Source organism: Entelurus aequoreus, linkage group LG28 (genome assembly GCF_033978785.1).
Source record: "Entelurus aequoreus isolate RoL-2023_Sb linkage group LG28, RoL_Eaeq_v1.1, whole genome shotgun sequence".
Taxonomy (NCBI): Eukaryota; Metazoa; Chordata; class Actinopteri; order Syngnathiformes; family Syngnathidae; genus Entelurus; species Entelurus aequoreus.
The window spans coordinates 34240680-34256648 of NC_084758.1; the positions used below are offsets into that span (position 1 = coordinate 34240680).

Genomic DNA, 15969 nt, shown 5'->3' on the forward strand with positions numbered 1-15969 from the left:
TTTCCGGACTATAAGCCGCTACTTTTCCCCCTCGTTCTGGTCCCTGCGGCTTATACAAGGGTGCGGCTTATTTACGGCCTGTTCTTCTCCGACACCGACGAAGAGGATTTCGGTGGTTTTAGTACGCAGGAGGAAGACGATGACACAATGATTAAAGACTGACTTTTCATATACCAGTAGGCTGGTTATTTTGATAACGTACAGGCGAGCACTTTGTATTACTTTGCAGCGTTGTATTATTTGTACTCTGCATGAATGCTGTTGGCCATGTCAAAGATGTGAAAGTTTGATTGAATGATTGAAAGATTTATTGTTAATAAATGGGACGCTTTGCGTTCCCAAACAGTCATCTCTGTCCCGACAATCCCCTCCGTGGTAGCAGGAACCCCTATATACTACGCTAATTACACATCAAAACCCTGCGGCTTATAGTCGGGTGCGGCTTATATATGGAGCAATCTGTATTTTCCCCTAAATTTAGCTGGTGCGGCTTATAGTCAGGTGCGGCTTATAGTCCGGAAATTACGGTATACACACTGAAATATTTGGACTTGGCGTCCCACTCTCTCTCTGGCCAGGAGAGCGAGGACGCACCTGCACGCTGACCAAGTGGCCTTAATGTGGACTTATTTAAACATGGAGTTGTTAATAAATATACATACAGTACATATACAGTATATACATATATACAGTATACACACATATGTATATATATGTACACACATACAGTATATACACATATATATATATATATATATATATATATATATATATATATATATATATATATATATATATATATATATATATATATATATATATATATATATATATATATATATATATATATATATATATATATATATATATATATATACATACAGTGGTGGTCAAAAGTGTACATACACTTGTAAAGAACATAATGTCATGGCTGTCTTGAGTTTCCAATCATTTCTACAACTCTTGGTTTTTTGTGACAGAGTGATTGGAGCACATACTTGTTGGTCACAAAAAACATTCATGAAGTTTGCTTCTTTTATGAATTTATTATGGGTCTACTGAAAATGTGAGGGTCAAAAGTATACATACAGCAATGTTAATATTTGCTTACATGTCCCTTGGCAAGTTTCACTGCAATAAGGCACTTTTGGTAGCCATCCACAAGCTTCTGCTGGAATTTTTGACCACTCCTCTTGACAAAATTGGTGCAGTTCAGCTAAATTTGTTGGTTTTCTGACCCGGACTTGTTTCTGTGGTCAAAAATATATATATGTATATATATGTATACATATAAACATACAGGGTTTCCCGCAGCGCTTTGTTGTAAAGGCAACAAGCTGCTCCGCTGAGTTCTGCCTCTGTCAGTATGTCTCTGCAGCACCCAGCATTGTCCCACCCACACAACCATCTGATTGGTTACACGCAGAGCGGTAACAGCCAATCAGCAGTGCGCATTCAGAGCGCATGTAACAGCCAATCAGCAGTGCACATTCAGAGCGCATGGAGTCAGTGCTTCTGCGGTGGGGTTAGCAGATAGGTGTTTAGCAGGTGAGCATAATGCGGCGGACTCTCCCCAAATGATAATAAACACCTCCCAGTCAACGACTAGTAACATCACTATGAGCCCGTTGATGTTCTAGAACAGGGGTGTCAAACTCGTTTTCATTGAGGGCCACATCGCAGTTATGGTTGCCCTCCAGTCACGGGGAGAACATGCAAACTCCACACAGAAAGATCCCGAGGCCGGGATCGAACTCACGACTACTCAGGACCTTCGTATTGTGAGGCAGATGCACTAACCCCTCTTCCACCGTGCTGCCCCATATATATATATATATATATATATATATATATATATATATATATATATATATATCGATTAAAATCGATTATAAAAATAGTGGCGATTAATTGAGTCATCGATTCGTTGGATCTATGCTATGCGCATGCGCTGAGGCAATTTTTTTTTTTGTAAAAGAAAAAATATATATTTTATTTTTTTTAATAAACCTTTATTTATAAACTGCAATATGTCCAAACAGCTGAGAAACAACAATCAAAATAAGTATGGTGCCAGTATGCTGGTTTTTTGGGCGGTATAGCTCGGTTGGTAGAGTGGCCGTGTCAGCAACTTGAGGGTTCCAGGTTCGATCCTCGTTTCCGCCATCCTAGTCACTGCCGTTGTGTCCTTGGGCAAGACACTTTACCCACCTGCTCCCAGTGCCACCCACACTGGTTGAAATGTAACTTAGATATTGGCTTTCACTATGTAAAAGCGCTTTGAGTCACTAGAGAAAAGCGCTTTATAAATATAATTCACTTCACTTCACTTCAATAAAATACTGTAAAGGATAGAAATGTAGTTTGTCTCTTTTATCCGATTATTAATCGATTAATCGAAGTAATAATTGACAGATTAATCGATTATCATATTAATCGTTAGTTGCAGCCCTAATATATATATATATATATATATATATATATATATATATATATATATATATATATATATATATATATATATATATATATATATATATATATATATATATATATATATATATATATATAGCAGCTCAGTCACCAGAATTTTACAATAAAAGAAGCATATACATAAATTTAATAAATGGAATGGGATGGAAAAACAATACCACTGTTTTTAGCGGTAAAATTCAAGCAACAGAGCTACCAGTTTAATTTTTTTTTTTTTTTTTACCGTAAAATTATGTTATTTTTAATAATGTTTTATTATTTTTTTTTTTATGTTTTAGTGTCTTACTGTATATGGACAAAAAAAGTACTAAAGTTGATTTTACGGTATAAAAAAAAAAACTCAGTCGGTTGCGTTTAACCGTAAAATCTCATTTAAATTTTACAGTCTACAATTTGATTGATAATTTGTTGAAATAAAAAGTTGCGCAGATATTTAAGTACAGTATTTAGCTCTATTTTAACAAAAAATATATTTCAAAATATAATATTTTGATTTTGATAATATTGAATTTTAAAATATATGCAGTACATTATTTTTAATGTCAAAAGGGAAAGAACAAATATATTTAGTAAGAAAAGATTAAGCACTTTATTAACGCATATTATTTCCAAGCTTTCGCGGGCCACATAAAATAATGTGGCGGGCCAGATTTGGCCCCCGGGCCTTGAGTTAGACACCTGTGTTCTACAAACATAAGTGTGACAGAATGTAAATTTAGTTACTAGTAGAATACAGTGATTTTAAGTAGCAGAATAAGCTCTTGAGTTGTAATACTATGTCATTTTATATTCGCAACTTACATTTTTGTATTATTAATGGCAACAGTAAAGCACCGTTATTTGTATTAAATGGAGCTAATGTTATTGTAATGGCAGCATTAATAAGAGCCATTGTAGTACTGGACGGCTCCAGCAGGGGGCGCGTTGTGCTGGGAGCTCCACTAGGGCACACCTGACTTTCTCCTGGCAGTCATTACAGGCGTGAGCAGAACCAGGTTGTGTCCTCGTATCTGTATCACTCAAACATCTCCCTTCTCAGGTACAAGTCAATACCTTTACCCCCGAATGTGTCTTTATAGTGTTTAAACATGTTTGAAAGAGTATATTTTTATGATATGTGTCTTTTCAGTCGACAAGGCAAGCTAATGCTAAAGCTAATTGCACTAACTGCATCAACAGTGTTAAATATAGAGAAAGGTACTGTGCGTAGTTCATTATTCATCTGTGTATATTTCTGCTGAAATGTGTATTTACTACAGTTTCTGGGACTAATTCAGTGTAGTTTGTTTAATATTAAGGAATGATAAGTGACTTTTGTTACTAAAACAATATAGCTTACTGTATTGGTGAGGGCCGACATCCGGGCAACTGAGCTACATACGGGTTCTTCGAGCCATAGCAACCAGACTGGCGTTGAAAACAACTCGTTGCCATTACTCTTTAACCTGTCGACCTACGCTGGTTAAACCCGTCATTCTGCCTCCAAAATGCCGAAAAACTGTGTTGTTTTTGGTTGTGCTAACCACAACTGGAAACAGGGAAAACAAAGGCTGTATTTTGTTCTGCCAAAGCGCGATAAAAGCCCACAGAGACGAGACAAATGGCTCGCAGCTTTACACCGGGAAAACGAGGACGGTTCTCACTGGAGTCCCCCAAAGTCCCGGGTCGTGTGTTCGGATCACTTCGTTCCTGGTAAATGTAAGGAACAAAAATCCACCTTCTTAACCACAACTTGGCTATACCGTCCGTGCTAATGTTGTACTTGTTGGATTTGTACGTCATAACGTTCGACAGCTGAAGTTGTTGTTGTACAAAAATAACATGCGGTATATACTATATAGTCTATAGCCTAGCTAGCTATTTTGGAAAACCGGACAACGAGAGGATACCAAAGGCAGCGTTAAGATGGACACCACCGGGAAAACGTAAGCCAGGGCGGCCAAAGAACACCTGGCGAAGAACAGTTGAAGGGGAGCTGAAAGAGATGAAGCTTACATGGGGCGAGGCACAGAGACGAGCACAGCAGCGAGATGAATGGCGTCGAGTCGTCGAAGCCTTATTTCCCATCCGGGAAGAAGAGGATTAAGTTAAGTAAGTAATATACTATATAGTCTATAGCCTAGCTAGCTATTTTCGAAAACCGGTTTAGTTTAAATTTGCACTTAACAGTTGGGTTTTTAAAAACCAATAAACCCTATAATTTTCATGTTACCATTCAATACATGTAGCCCTCAAATCTCTCAATATTTTATACACTAACACTTGATCTTGTTGTTGATAACTTCCGCGTCTCTTTCTTAGTAGCGCGCAGGCTAAGCTAACTAGCAAGCTAAGCTAAGCCTGAGAAGCTTTAAAGTTCACTGAGACGAGGCTGACGCAAATAATACATTTTCGTTTTTTCACACGATATGTGAATAAGTAAAAATGCGTAAATGAAGGATTTAACGCCGACTTCCAAGCCACAACGCTCGTTAAATGCTTTTTCTGTCAATGCTGTGTTCGCTGTGAGCCGGTTTGTTTTCAACGAATTCCCGGTTGCTAGGGGATTGGTAAGCGGAAGTGACGTAGGTCCGCCCTCACCCATAGGGTGAACCTTTGTATGTACTTGTAAAACATGCACCTGGGGATAGGTTGATTGGCAACACTGAATGGTCCCTAATTGTCTCTCTATCTGTGTTGGCCCTGTCATGAGGTGGCGACTTGTCCAAGGTGTACCCCGCCTTCCGCCCCAATGCAGCTGAGATAGGCTCCAGCAACCCCCGCGACCCCAAAAGGGACAAGCGGTAGAAAAATGGATGGATGGATGGAGACATCTTCAAATACTGTTACACCAAGGTAAAGCCTATTAGTGCAAAAAACAGGAAAACCTACTCGATTATTTGAATGTATATTATTATGTATGTCATTTGGGTTCGGTACGTACCTCGGTTTAGAGGTCACGGTTCGGTTCATTTTCGGTACAGTAAGAAAACAACAAAATATACATTTTTGGGTTATTTATTTACCAAATTTGCAAAATCTTCCACCAAAAATGTTTCTTAGTGGAATATTTGATGTGAAGTAATGGGAACCTTGGATAGGTCAATAATTCATAATAACATTGATTTTGATTCAATATTATGTTTCGAGCAATGACAGTTTGAAAGGGAAAAAAAAACAGTTTTATTAGTCAACATTGCAACTTTTTCTAAATTACATTTAACCTTTAAGCTTTTTTATTTCACTTTTGTTATGTTTTTAAAAAAAATTTTAATAGTATTTTTAGAATGTGCCGTGGGTCTTTTAAAACATTAGCTGTGGGCACACTTGACACCCCTGCTATAGATAATAAAAAATTAAATGTGATAAATCTATGGATAAAAAGCAGAGCCTGGCGACGCATGCGCGTTTATCATAACTCTCTCACTCTCTCTGTCTCTGCCCCTCCCTCACCAATGCTGCTGCGTGCACAATTTGTTTTGTTTTTAACCCCTTCTTAACCCTGAACGTACATTGAAAACACACGCAACCCTAACTCAAAATGCCTGACATTTGAGGCATTTAAGAAACTCCGCCCTGACAGCTCCGCGAAAGAGGACATGTCCGGTGAAAAGAAGACGTATGGTCAGTCTATCGTAGCCCGTTAGCTGCTAGCATGCCGTGTGTTGTGCCTCGGTGTGCATTGTTTACACAACGTGCGTTACGCTACTTAATATGTCCGTGTGGAAACTCGTTCGGTACACCTCCGAACCGAAACCCCCGTACCGAAAAGGTTCAATACAAATACACGTACCGTTACACCCCTAATATTCCTATGATAATACTGGAGTGCATTTTATGTTTGTTGCAATACTGTGTACTTGTACATGTTTGGTGTTTGATTTGTGGCAGTCATTACAGACTTGAGCAGAACCAAGTTGTGTCCTCGTATCTGTATAACTCAAACATCTCCCTTCGCAGAAAATAAATATAAAAACAAGTTAACTCATATTATAAGGTCAAATAAGAAGGATTATTATAAGAAATTACTAGATGATGATAAAAACTATCAAAGGAATATGGAATTTATTAAACAGTTATCATAAGAAACAGTACCTCTTCAAATAACTATCCAACGTATTTCATGAATGATGGTAAAGAAAATGATAATATTGAAGATGTGGCTAATGCCTTCAATGAATTATTTGTAAGTATTGGACCCAAACTTGCAGAAAAAATCCCAGATCCACGGACAACTGGTAAAAATATGGAGGGATTGTTGGAGAGAAATCCCAATTCTATGTTTTTTAAATGCAGTGGGTGAAGAAGAAGTGTTGGATATTGTAAACAAATGTAAGACCAAAATGTCCACTGACTCCAATGACATTAGTATGGCATTGGTGAAAAAGGTCATTACAGGGATATCAAAACCGTTAACATATATCTGTAATTTGTCATTTCAAACCGGCGCATTTCCAAATGAAATGAAAATAGCTAAAGTTATACCTCTGTTTAAAACTGGGAGCAAACACCACTTCACAAACTATACTTTACTCACAATTCTCTAAAATATTAGAAAAACTATTCAATAACAGGTTAGATGCATTTATAGAAAATCATAAATGACTCTCTGACTGTCAATATGGGTTTAGATCAAACAGATCTACATCAATGGAAATAATTGAAACAATAGAGGAAATCACAAATGCCATAGACAAGAAACAATATGCAATGGAAATATTTATTGATCTAAAAAAAGCATTTGACACAATTAACCATGATATATTAATCAATAAAATGGAAAACTATGGAATCCGGGGAGTTGTACTAGACTGGCTTAAAAGTTACTTAAATAAGAGACTACAGTTTGTGAAGTTGGGGGATTGCTGTTCATCGTGTTTGGACATTGCTTGTGGTGTCCCCCAGGGGTCAGTGTTGGGGCCAAAATTGTTCATCCTGTATATCAATGATATATGTCAAGTGTCTACATCAGACCTGGGCATTCTGCGGCCCTTTGTGCGTCCCTGTCCGGCCCGCGTGAGGCCAATTATAAATTACAAAATACATTTAAAAAAGTATCTATGTCGAGTGTGCAATACAACGGTGCTGCTTTTGTTTTGAAAATCGTTTTTTGTATTACTTCCGTGTGGACGTATGCGTGTGCGTGATTGTGAGTGAATGTGAACACCTGCAATCACAAATTACAAAATAAAGTTGAAAAAACATCTATGTCGTGCGCGCAATACAACTGTGCTGCTTTTATTTTGAAAAGTATTATTTATGGGCGTGTGTCCGTGTGTAACCTGCGAGTGAAGGTGCACATGCAGCGACAAGTGATGCACGGTTTACACCCGAGACGCTAAAAAGAGAAAAGTTGATGAGGAATGGCGTGTTTTCAACGAGACATGGACTGCCAAGCAACGTTCCCTCTAAGGTGCGTGCCTGCGCAATTGCGCACTGCTCAAGTGTCCGGTGCGCGCAGCAAATACCGTATATGCCGCGCACCAAATCAAATCCCATCTGAATTCTACACAAAATAAACATATTTATTCTATGTAATTTTGCAATGCAACTTTGAGTGACAGTGACAACAAGCGGCTCTAACGGTGTTCGTCAACACCGTTCAATTGAACACCGTTCAATTATTGTAACATCTATCGAGATGCTTCGAGGACAGGAATTATATCCATCACTTTATTGAGCAAAACTGTTTATATTCGGACATAACCACACCAAAAACATGAGTAAAACAATTCTATCTGGAAAAACTAGTCATTTTCTGCCGTACAAACCAGGCCAAAAGCAACTTGTCATCTGTCACCAACACGCATAGCACTAAACCACTGGTGCGTTTATGGCCACACAAAAAGTCGGACAACTCAAACACCACACAAAGTTACACTATGACTCCTCAGTCATACGTGTGCTTATTTTACTGTCATTTATTATTAATGTTAATTTATTTATATTAGTCATGGAATGCTGTTACACACACTATGTTGAAGTATTACTATTATTATTAATTAGTATTATTATTATTTATCTTACGGTATATATCAAAAATAATATTGAGCAAAATTTAATTGAAATATTGTCGATGTGGCCCTCCAGCAGTGCTCGGGTTGCTCATGCGGCCCCCGGTAAAAATTAATTGCCCACCCCTGGTCTACATTATTGAAATTAGTGTTATATGCTGATGACACTGATATTTTTTGTTCAGGGGATGACTTAAATCAATTGCAGGAAGTCATTATGGAAGAAATGAGTAAAGTAAAAACTTGGTTTGACTATAATAAATAGTCATTAAACCTGACTAAGACTAAGTTAATGCTGTTTGGAAAGAGGACACATGAAACAAGGGTGCAGATACAAATAGATGGGGTGGATATTGAAATAAAATTCCTTACAATTGACTATCAAATGAACTGGAAATGACATATAAAACATGTACAAACTAAGCTGTCAAGAAGCATCTCAGTAATAAATAAAGCAAAGCAGGTTCTGGATCACAAATCACTCCACATTCTCTACTGTTCATTAGTCTTACCATACTTAACCTACTGTGTGGAAGTCTGGGGGAATGATTATAAAAGCTCATTAATAATAAGTATACTTCAGAAAAGAGCTGTACGCATCATCAACAAGGTTGGATATCTGGACCATACTCATTCACTATTCTTACAGTCAAAAATATTGAAATTGAATGGTATTATTTTGTATCAAACTGCACAAATAATGTATGAAGCCAAAATAAATAAACTCCCAGGAAGCATTCCAAAATTGTTCAGCACAAGAGAGGGGGGTTATAATTTAAGGGGGAATTTAAATTTCAAAATGCTTAATTATAGAACGACCATTAAAAGTTTTTGTATTTCAATTTGTGGAGTGAAACTATGGAATGGTTTGAATGTGGAGTTAAAGCAATGTCCAAACATAAAGCAGTTTCAAAAGAAGTATAGGTACATGGTATTCCAGAGGTACAGAGATGAAGAAGGGCTTTGATATTGGCGTGTTTGTGTTACACAAGAGTGTGGGGCTGCCCATTGAGGCAGTGCTGCTGCTGCGGTGGCATCATACCATTTCCATCATCACTAGTGGTAATGGTGTGGCTATGTATGTGCGTAGTGTGCATATGTATGTATATATTTATGTATATACAAGTTCATTAAGTTTGTACATAGAGTGAACAGGTAGTTCTAGCTCAGAGTAATTTATGATTTAAAGAAAAGGGGTGGGATTAAATAAGTGTAAACTTCTCACTCCTTTTTAAATATGTAAAAAAAAAAAAAAGAAAGTCCAATGCTCATTTGTTTTCGTTTTTTATTCTCCATTGTTTTCATTTTGTTATAATGGCTGTTAAGGCTATAGCACTGTATTGGATCAGGCTTGCTCTTGTTTTTATGCATATTTGAAATAAAAATATATCAAATCATATATATATATATATATATATATACACACACATATGTGTATATTAGGGCTGCAACTAACAATTTGATAGATTAATCTGTCGATTATTACTTTGATTAATAATCGGATAAAAGAGACAAACTACATTTCTATCCTTTCCAGTATTTTATTGAGAAAAAAAAACAGCATACTGGCACCATAATTATTTTGAATATTGTTTCTCAGCTGTTTGTACATGTTGCAGTTTATAAATAAAGGTTTATAAAAAAAAAATACAAAAATTAAAAATGCCTCTGTGCATGCGCATAGCATAGATCCAACTAATTGATGACTAAATTAATCGCCAACTATTTTTATAATAGATTTTAATCGATTTAATCGATTAGTTGTTGCAGCCCTGGTGTGTATACATATATATATATATATATATATATATATATATGTGTGTGTATATATACTGTATATATAAATATGTGTGTGTATATATATATTTGTGTATATATATACTATTTATATATATATATATATATACACATATGTGTGTATATATATATATATATATGTATGTATGTATATATATACATATATGTATATATGTATGTATGTATGTGTATATATGTGTGTGTGTGTGTATATATATATATATATGTGTATGTATACGTATGTGTGTATATATATATACGTACATATGTATGTATATATACTGTATGTATATGTGTATATATACATACATACAGTATATGTATACGTATGTATATATTAATGTGTGTATATATATATACGTATGCATATATATATACACGTATGTATATATTAATGTGTGTGTATATATATATGTGTATATAGATATGTATGTATATATATATATGTATATATATTAAATAAATTTTTTTATATATATACGTATATGTATATGCATATGTATATATATATATATATGTATATATATATATATATATATATATATATATATATATATATATATATATATATATATATATATATGCATACATATATGCATACATATATATGTGTGTATATATACATACTTATACATATACTGTACATACACACATTTATATATATATATATATATATATATATATATATATATATATATATATATATATATATATATATATATATATATATATATATATATATATATATATATATCCGTCAGTCTACCCCAGGGCAGCTGTGGCTACGAAAGTAGCTTACCACCACCAGATGTAAATGAATGATGGGTTTTTAACATGTAAAGCGACTTTGGGTACTTAGAAAAGCACTATATAAATCCCAGGTATTATTATATATAAATGTGTGTATATATACAGTGGGGCAAAAAAGTATTTAGTCAGCCACCCATTGATTGTCAATGGGTGGCTGACTAAATACTTTTTTGCCCCACTGTATATGTATGTATATATGTGTGTGTATGTATATATGTATGTGTGTATATATATACATATATATGTATATACACATATATATGTATATATACACTACCGTTCAAAAGTTTGGGGTCACCCAAACAATTTAGTGGAATAGCCTTCATTTCTAAGAACAAGAATAGACTGTCGAGTTTCAGATGAAAGTTCTCTTTTGCTGGCCATTTTGAGCGTTTAATTGACCCCACAAATGTGATGCTCCAGAAACTCAATCTGCTCAAAAGAAGGTCAGTTTTGTAGCTTCTGTAACGAGCTAAAGTGTTTTCAGATGTGTGAACATGATTGCACAAGGGTTTTCTAATCATCAATTAGCCTTCTGAGCCAATGAGCAAACACATTGTACCATTAGAACACTGGAGTGATAGTTGCTGGAAATGGGCCTCTACACACCTATGTAGATATTGCACCAAAAAGCAGACATTTGCAGCTAGAATAGTCATTTACCACATTAGCAATGTATAGAGTGTATTTCTTTCAAGTTAAGACTAGTTTAAAGTTATCTTCATTGAAAAGTACAGTGCTTTTCCTTCAAAAATAAGGACATTTACATGTGACCCCAAACTTTTGAACGGTAGTGTATATATGTATATACACATATATATGTATATATACATATATATGTATATACACATATATATGTATATATATGTATATACACATATATATGTATGTGTGTGTATATATATATATATATATATATATATATATATATATATATATATATATATATATATATATATATATAATATGTGTGTATATATATAATATGTGTGTATATATATATATACATATATATTTTTTTTTCAATCACATTTTTTTTTTTTTTAATTTGCAGGTTCACCATACCAAAAGGTCTTAGTTTAAGTGTACACACAGCAGGTAGGTAGTATGATTTTGTCCTCATTTGATTTGTATTTTATTTCATTTCATTTATAATAGCGATGCAGTTTTCAGCCTTAAGGTGAAGTACTCTCAGCTGTGGTCGTCAATACTCACTGACAAAATGTTGCCCGCTGATGTGCACCGGTCCTGACCCTGACAGGAGACGTAAGGTGACTGGCGGCGTGATCTCAAAGCCACCTAAAGTCATCTGGGGGACATGAGAGACGGATGATATTTTCTTCAGACCACTTCAAGTGTGACTTCATTGCTTGTTCACTCACAGAGGGAAGGACGGATGGCTTCAGCACAACCAGCGGCACTTTGGTGGTCTTTCCGTCATAAGTCAGGGCCTCCACTTCCACCATGTGGAACTTGTCCTCGGCCTCGGCTCCCAAGCACGCCTACAAGAACCCAGCCTTTATCTACCACAAACTTCTGCCATGCTACTAATATATTTGCAGGTCATGGCTGTCTTAAAGGGCAACTGCACTTTTTTGGAATGTTGCCAATTATTTACAATCCTTATGTAAGACAAGAACACATGTTTATTCTTTTTTTTTATGCACTTACTCGTAAATAAACCTCAGCAAAAATGTATGGAGTCAGTGGAACGTCTCTCTATTGTGCCCACAAAGCCAAGAACATCCAAAAACATCCGAAATACGCTAATTTGCGACACCTTTTTTTTAAAAACCCTTTGCGAGGGTAATGATGAATCGTTCATGTAAACGGGAAGATATAAACATCCCAGTGCGAGCAGATATTGTACAGTAAGTGGTTGTTTTATTATGTTTGTTGACTATCGTCAAGTCTGCCTTGATTAGTAGTGTATTAACCAAGTATTAGCGATATTGTTATTATAAGCGCTAACTCAGAGGAACTACTTTTAGCGGCGCCGTGGTCACAGAGAGCTAACTAGCTTATGCTGCTATATTGACATATTGAGCTGCTGCATCGCCTCTGAGTTGGTGAAAGTTAATTCTGGATTATAAACCATGCCTCTCACCTGGATAGTAGAAAGTTGTGGCCGTAAACCCACAAGTTGGTCAACTTGGACATCCAACTTACACCCGGAGATGGCGAGAAAGACATTTGTTTTGTTTGTTTAACCCTTTGTGAGGACGATGTGAATTGATGTAAAGCAGAAGATATAAACAATCCGTCAGTCTTAATCCCAGTTATGTTTGTATATCTTGTTTAGCACTTAGCAATACTGCTACATGATGCTTAGTGTTTCACTAAAGCTGCATCTTTTAGAACACAGCTTCTAAAACGTGTAGATCATCCTAATTATATTCAGGATCTTCATTTAAACCAAAGTAGTCTTTGTTGTCTCTCATCAAGTCTGCCGTGATTAGTAGTCTTTTTGAAGGGGAAAGTAAAAGCTGTGATGCGTCTGTGAAATTAATATGCCCCGTTTGCTAAAAATGATCAAAATAGGTAAATAATACATGTTATTATGAATTTGAGTACATTGCATATATTTACTAAACGTGTGTATATAAAACCTTGGATGTTTTTAGAGCGTTTTATATGCAGAATAGAGCAACTCTCATTAGCTCCATCGTTAGCTGACTTTTATTTAAGACAGGGGTCACGCTACGTTTGTCTTCACTTAGCACTTCCCCTGAAGACATTAGGCCTTTAAATAGCCGCCTTACTGCTTTAAGAGACAGCTGCTGCTCCGTCTCGTCCTCGTCCACGTCAACTTTGTACTCCCGTTTGTCCGCTCTGAGGGTGCAACCTGCGGGACACAAGCAGTCAAGTCAGCGGCCATGGAGGAATATGGACATAGTTTGTGCTACAAGACATGGAGGAAAATGGACATAGTTTGTGCTACAAGACATGGAGAATATGGACATAGTTTGTGATACAAGACATGGATAAATATGGACATAGTTTGTGCTACAAGACATGGAGAATATGGACATAGTTTGTGATACAAGACATGGAGGAATATGGACATAGTTTGTGCTACAAGACATGGAGGAATATGGACATAGTTTGTGCTACAAGACATGGAGAATATGGACATAGTTTGTGATACAAGACATGGATAAATATGGACATAGTTTGTGATACAAGACATGGAGAATATGGACATAGTTTGTGATACAAGACATGGAGAATATGGACATAGTTTGTGATACAAGACATGGAGAATATGGACATAGTTTGTGCTACAAGACATGGAGGAAAATGGACATAGTTTGTGCTACAAGACATGGGGAATATGGACATAGTTTGTGATACAAGACATGGATAAATATGGACATAGTTTGTGATACAAGACATGGAGAATATGGACATAGTTTGTGATACAAGACATGGATAAATATGGACATAGTTTGTGCTACAAGACATGGAGAATATGGACATAGTTTGTGCTACAAGACATGGAGAATATGGACATAGTTTGTGATACAAGACATGGATAAATATGGACATAGTTTGTGATACAAGACATGGAGAATATGGACATAGTTTGTGATACAAGACATGGAGAATATGGACATAGTTTGTGATACAAGACATGGAGAATATGGACATAGTTTGTGCTACAAGACATGGAGGAATATGGACATAGTTTGTGATACAAGACATGGAGGAATATGGACATAGTTTGGACAACAAGACATGGATAAATATGGACATAGTTTGAACAACAGGACATGGAGGAATATGGACGTAGTTTGGACAATAGGACATGGAGGAACTTGGACATAGTTTGGACAATAGGACATGGAGGAATATGGACATAGTTTGGACAATAGGACATGGAGGAATATGGACATAGTTTGGACAATAGGACATGGAGGAACATGGACATAGTTTGGACAATAGGACATGGAGAATATGGACATAGTTTGGACAATAGGACATGGAGGAATATGGACATAGTTTGGACAATAGGACATGGAGGAACATGGACATAGTTTGGACAATAGGACATGGAGAATATGGACATAGTTTGGACAATAGGACATGGAGGAACATGGACATAGTTTGGACAATAGGACATGGAGAATATGGACATAGTTTGGACAATAGGACATGGAGGAACATGGACATAGTTTGGACAATAGGACATGGAGGAATTTGGACATAGTTTGAACAATAGGACATGGAGGAATATGGACATAGTTTGGACAATCGGACATGGAGGAATATGGAATAGTTTGGACATTGATTGATTGATTGATTGAGACTTTTATTAGTAGATTGCACAGTGAAGTACATATTCCGTACAATTGACCACTAAATGGTAACACCCGAATAAGTTTTTCAACTTGTTTAAGTCGGGGTCCACTTAAATTGATTCATGATACAGATATATACTATCATCATAATACAGTCATCACACAAGATAATCATCAGAGTATATACATTAAATTATTTACAATCCGGGGTGGGGTTAGGTTTGGTTGTTATCATCAGTCATCAACAATTGAGAACAGAGAAATGGATTTTGAAACCGTGTAGGACTGACTTGGTAGGATATGTACAGCAAGTAGTGGACATAGAGAGAGATAGATCAGAAGGCATAAGAAAAAGTATCTACATTTGATTATTAACAATTTGGGGAGGGTGTTAGTTTAGGGTTGAAGTTGCCTGGAGGTGTACTTTTATTGCGGGTTTGAAGGAGGATAGAGATGCACTTTCTTTTACACCTGTTGGGAGTGCATTCCACATTGATGTGGCATAGAAGGAGAATGAGTTAAGACCTTTGTTAGTTCGGAATCTGGGGTTAACGTGGTTTGTGGAGCTCCCCCTG

At 36.0% G+C, this 15969-nt stretch overlaps 1 protein-coding gene and 1 long non-coding RNA gene across 10 annotated transcripts in view; one reads left to right on the forward strand and one right to left on the reverse strand.

Moving 5' to 3' along the window:
* The window catches only part of npm1b (nucleophosmin 1b), an 83753-nt gene that overhangs the window by 67378 nt on the left and 406 nt on the right, over positions 1-15969 (reverse strand). For all 3 annotated transcript variants that reach the window (XM_062039915.1, XM_062039917.1, XM_062039916.1), the window contains exons 2-4: positions 13856-13938; positions 12476-12595; positions 12309-12402 (exon numbers count right to left, since the gene is read on the reverse strand). In XM_062039915.1, the coding sequence (XP_061895899.1) occupies positions 12309-12402; positions 12476-12595; positions 13856-13938 (297 nt within the window). The remainder of the gene's footprint in view (positions 1-12308; positions 12403-12475; positions 12596-13855; positions 13939-15969) is intronic.
* LOC133645108 (uncharacterized) lies at positions 3416-12789 on the forward strand. 7 transcript variants are annotated; one of them, XR_009824904.1, is made up of 5 exons: positions 3416-3532; positions 5186-5328; positions 12148-12191; positions 12252-12273; positions 12355-12789. It is a non-coding gene; the product is annotated as an uncharacterized LOC133645108 (long non-coding RNA). The 7 variants fall into 7 exon arrangements; XR_009824900.1 differs by having other exon boundaries at positions 12252-12789; XR_009824902.1 differs by having other exon boundaries at positions 12260-12789.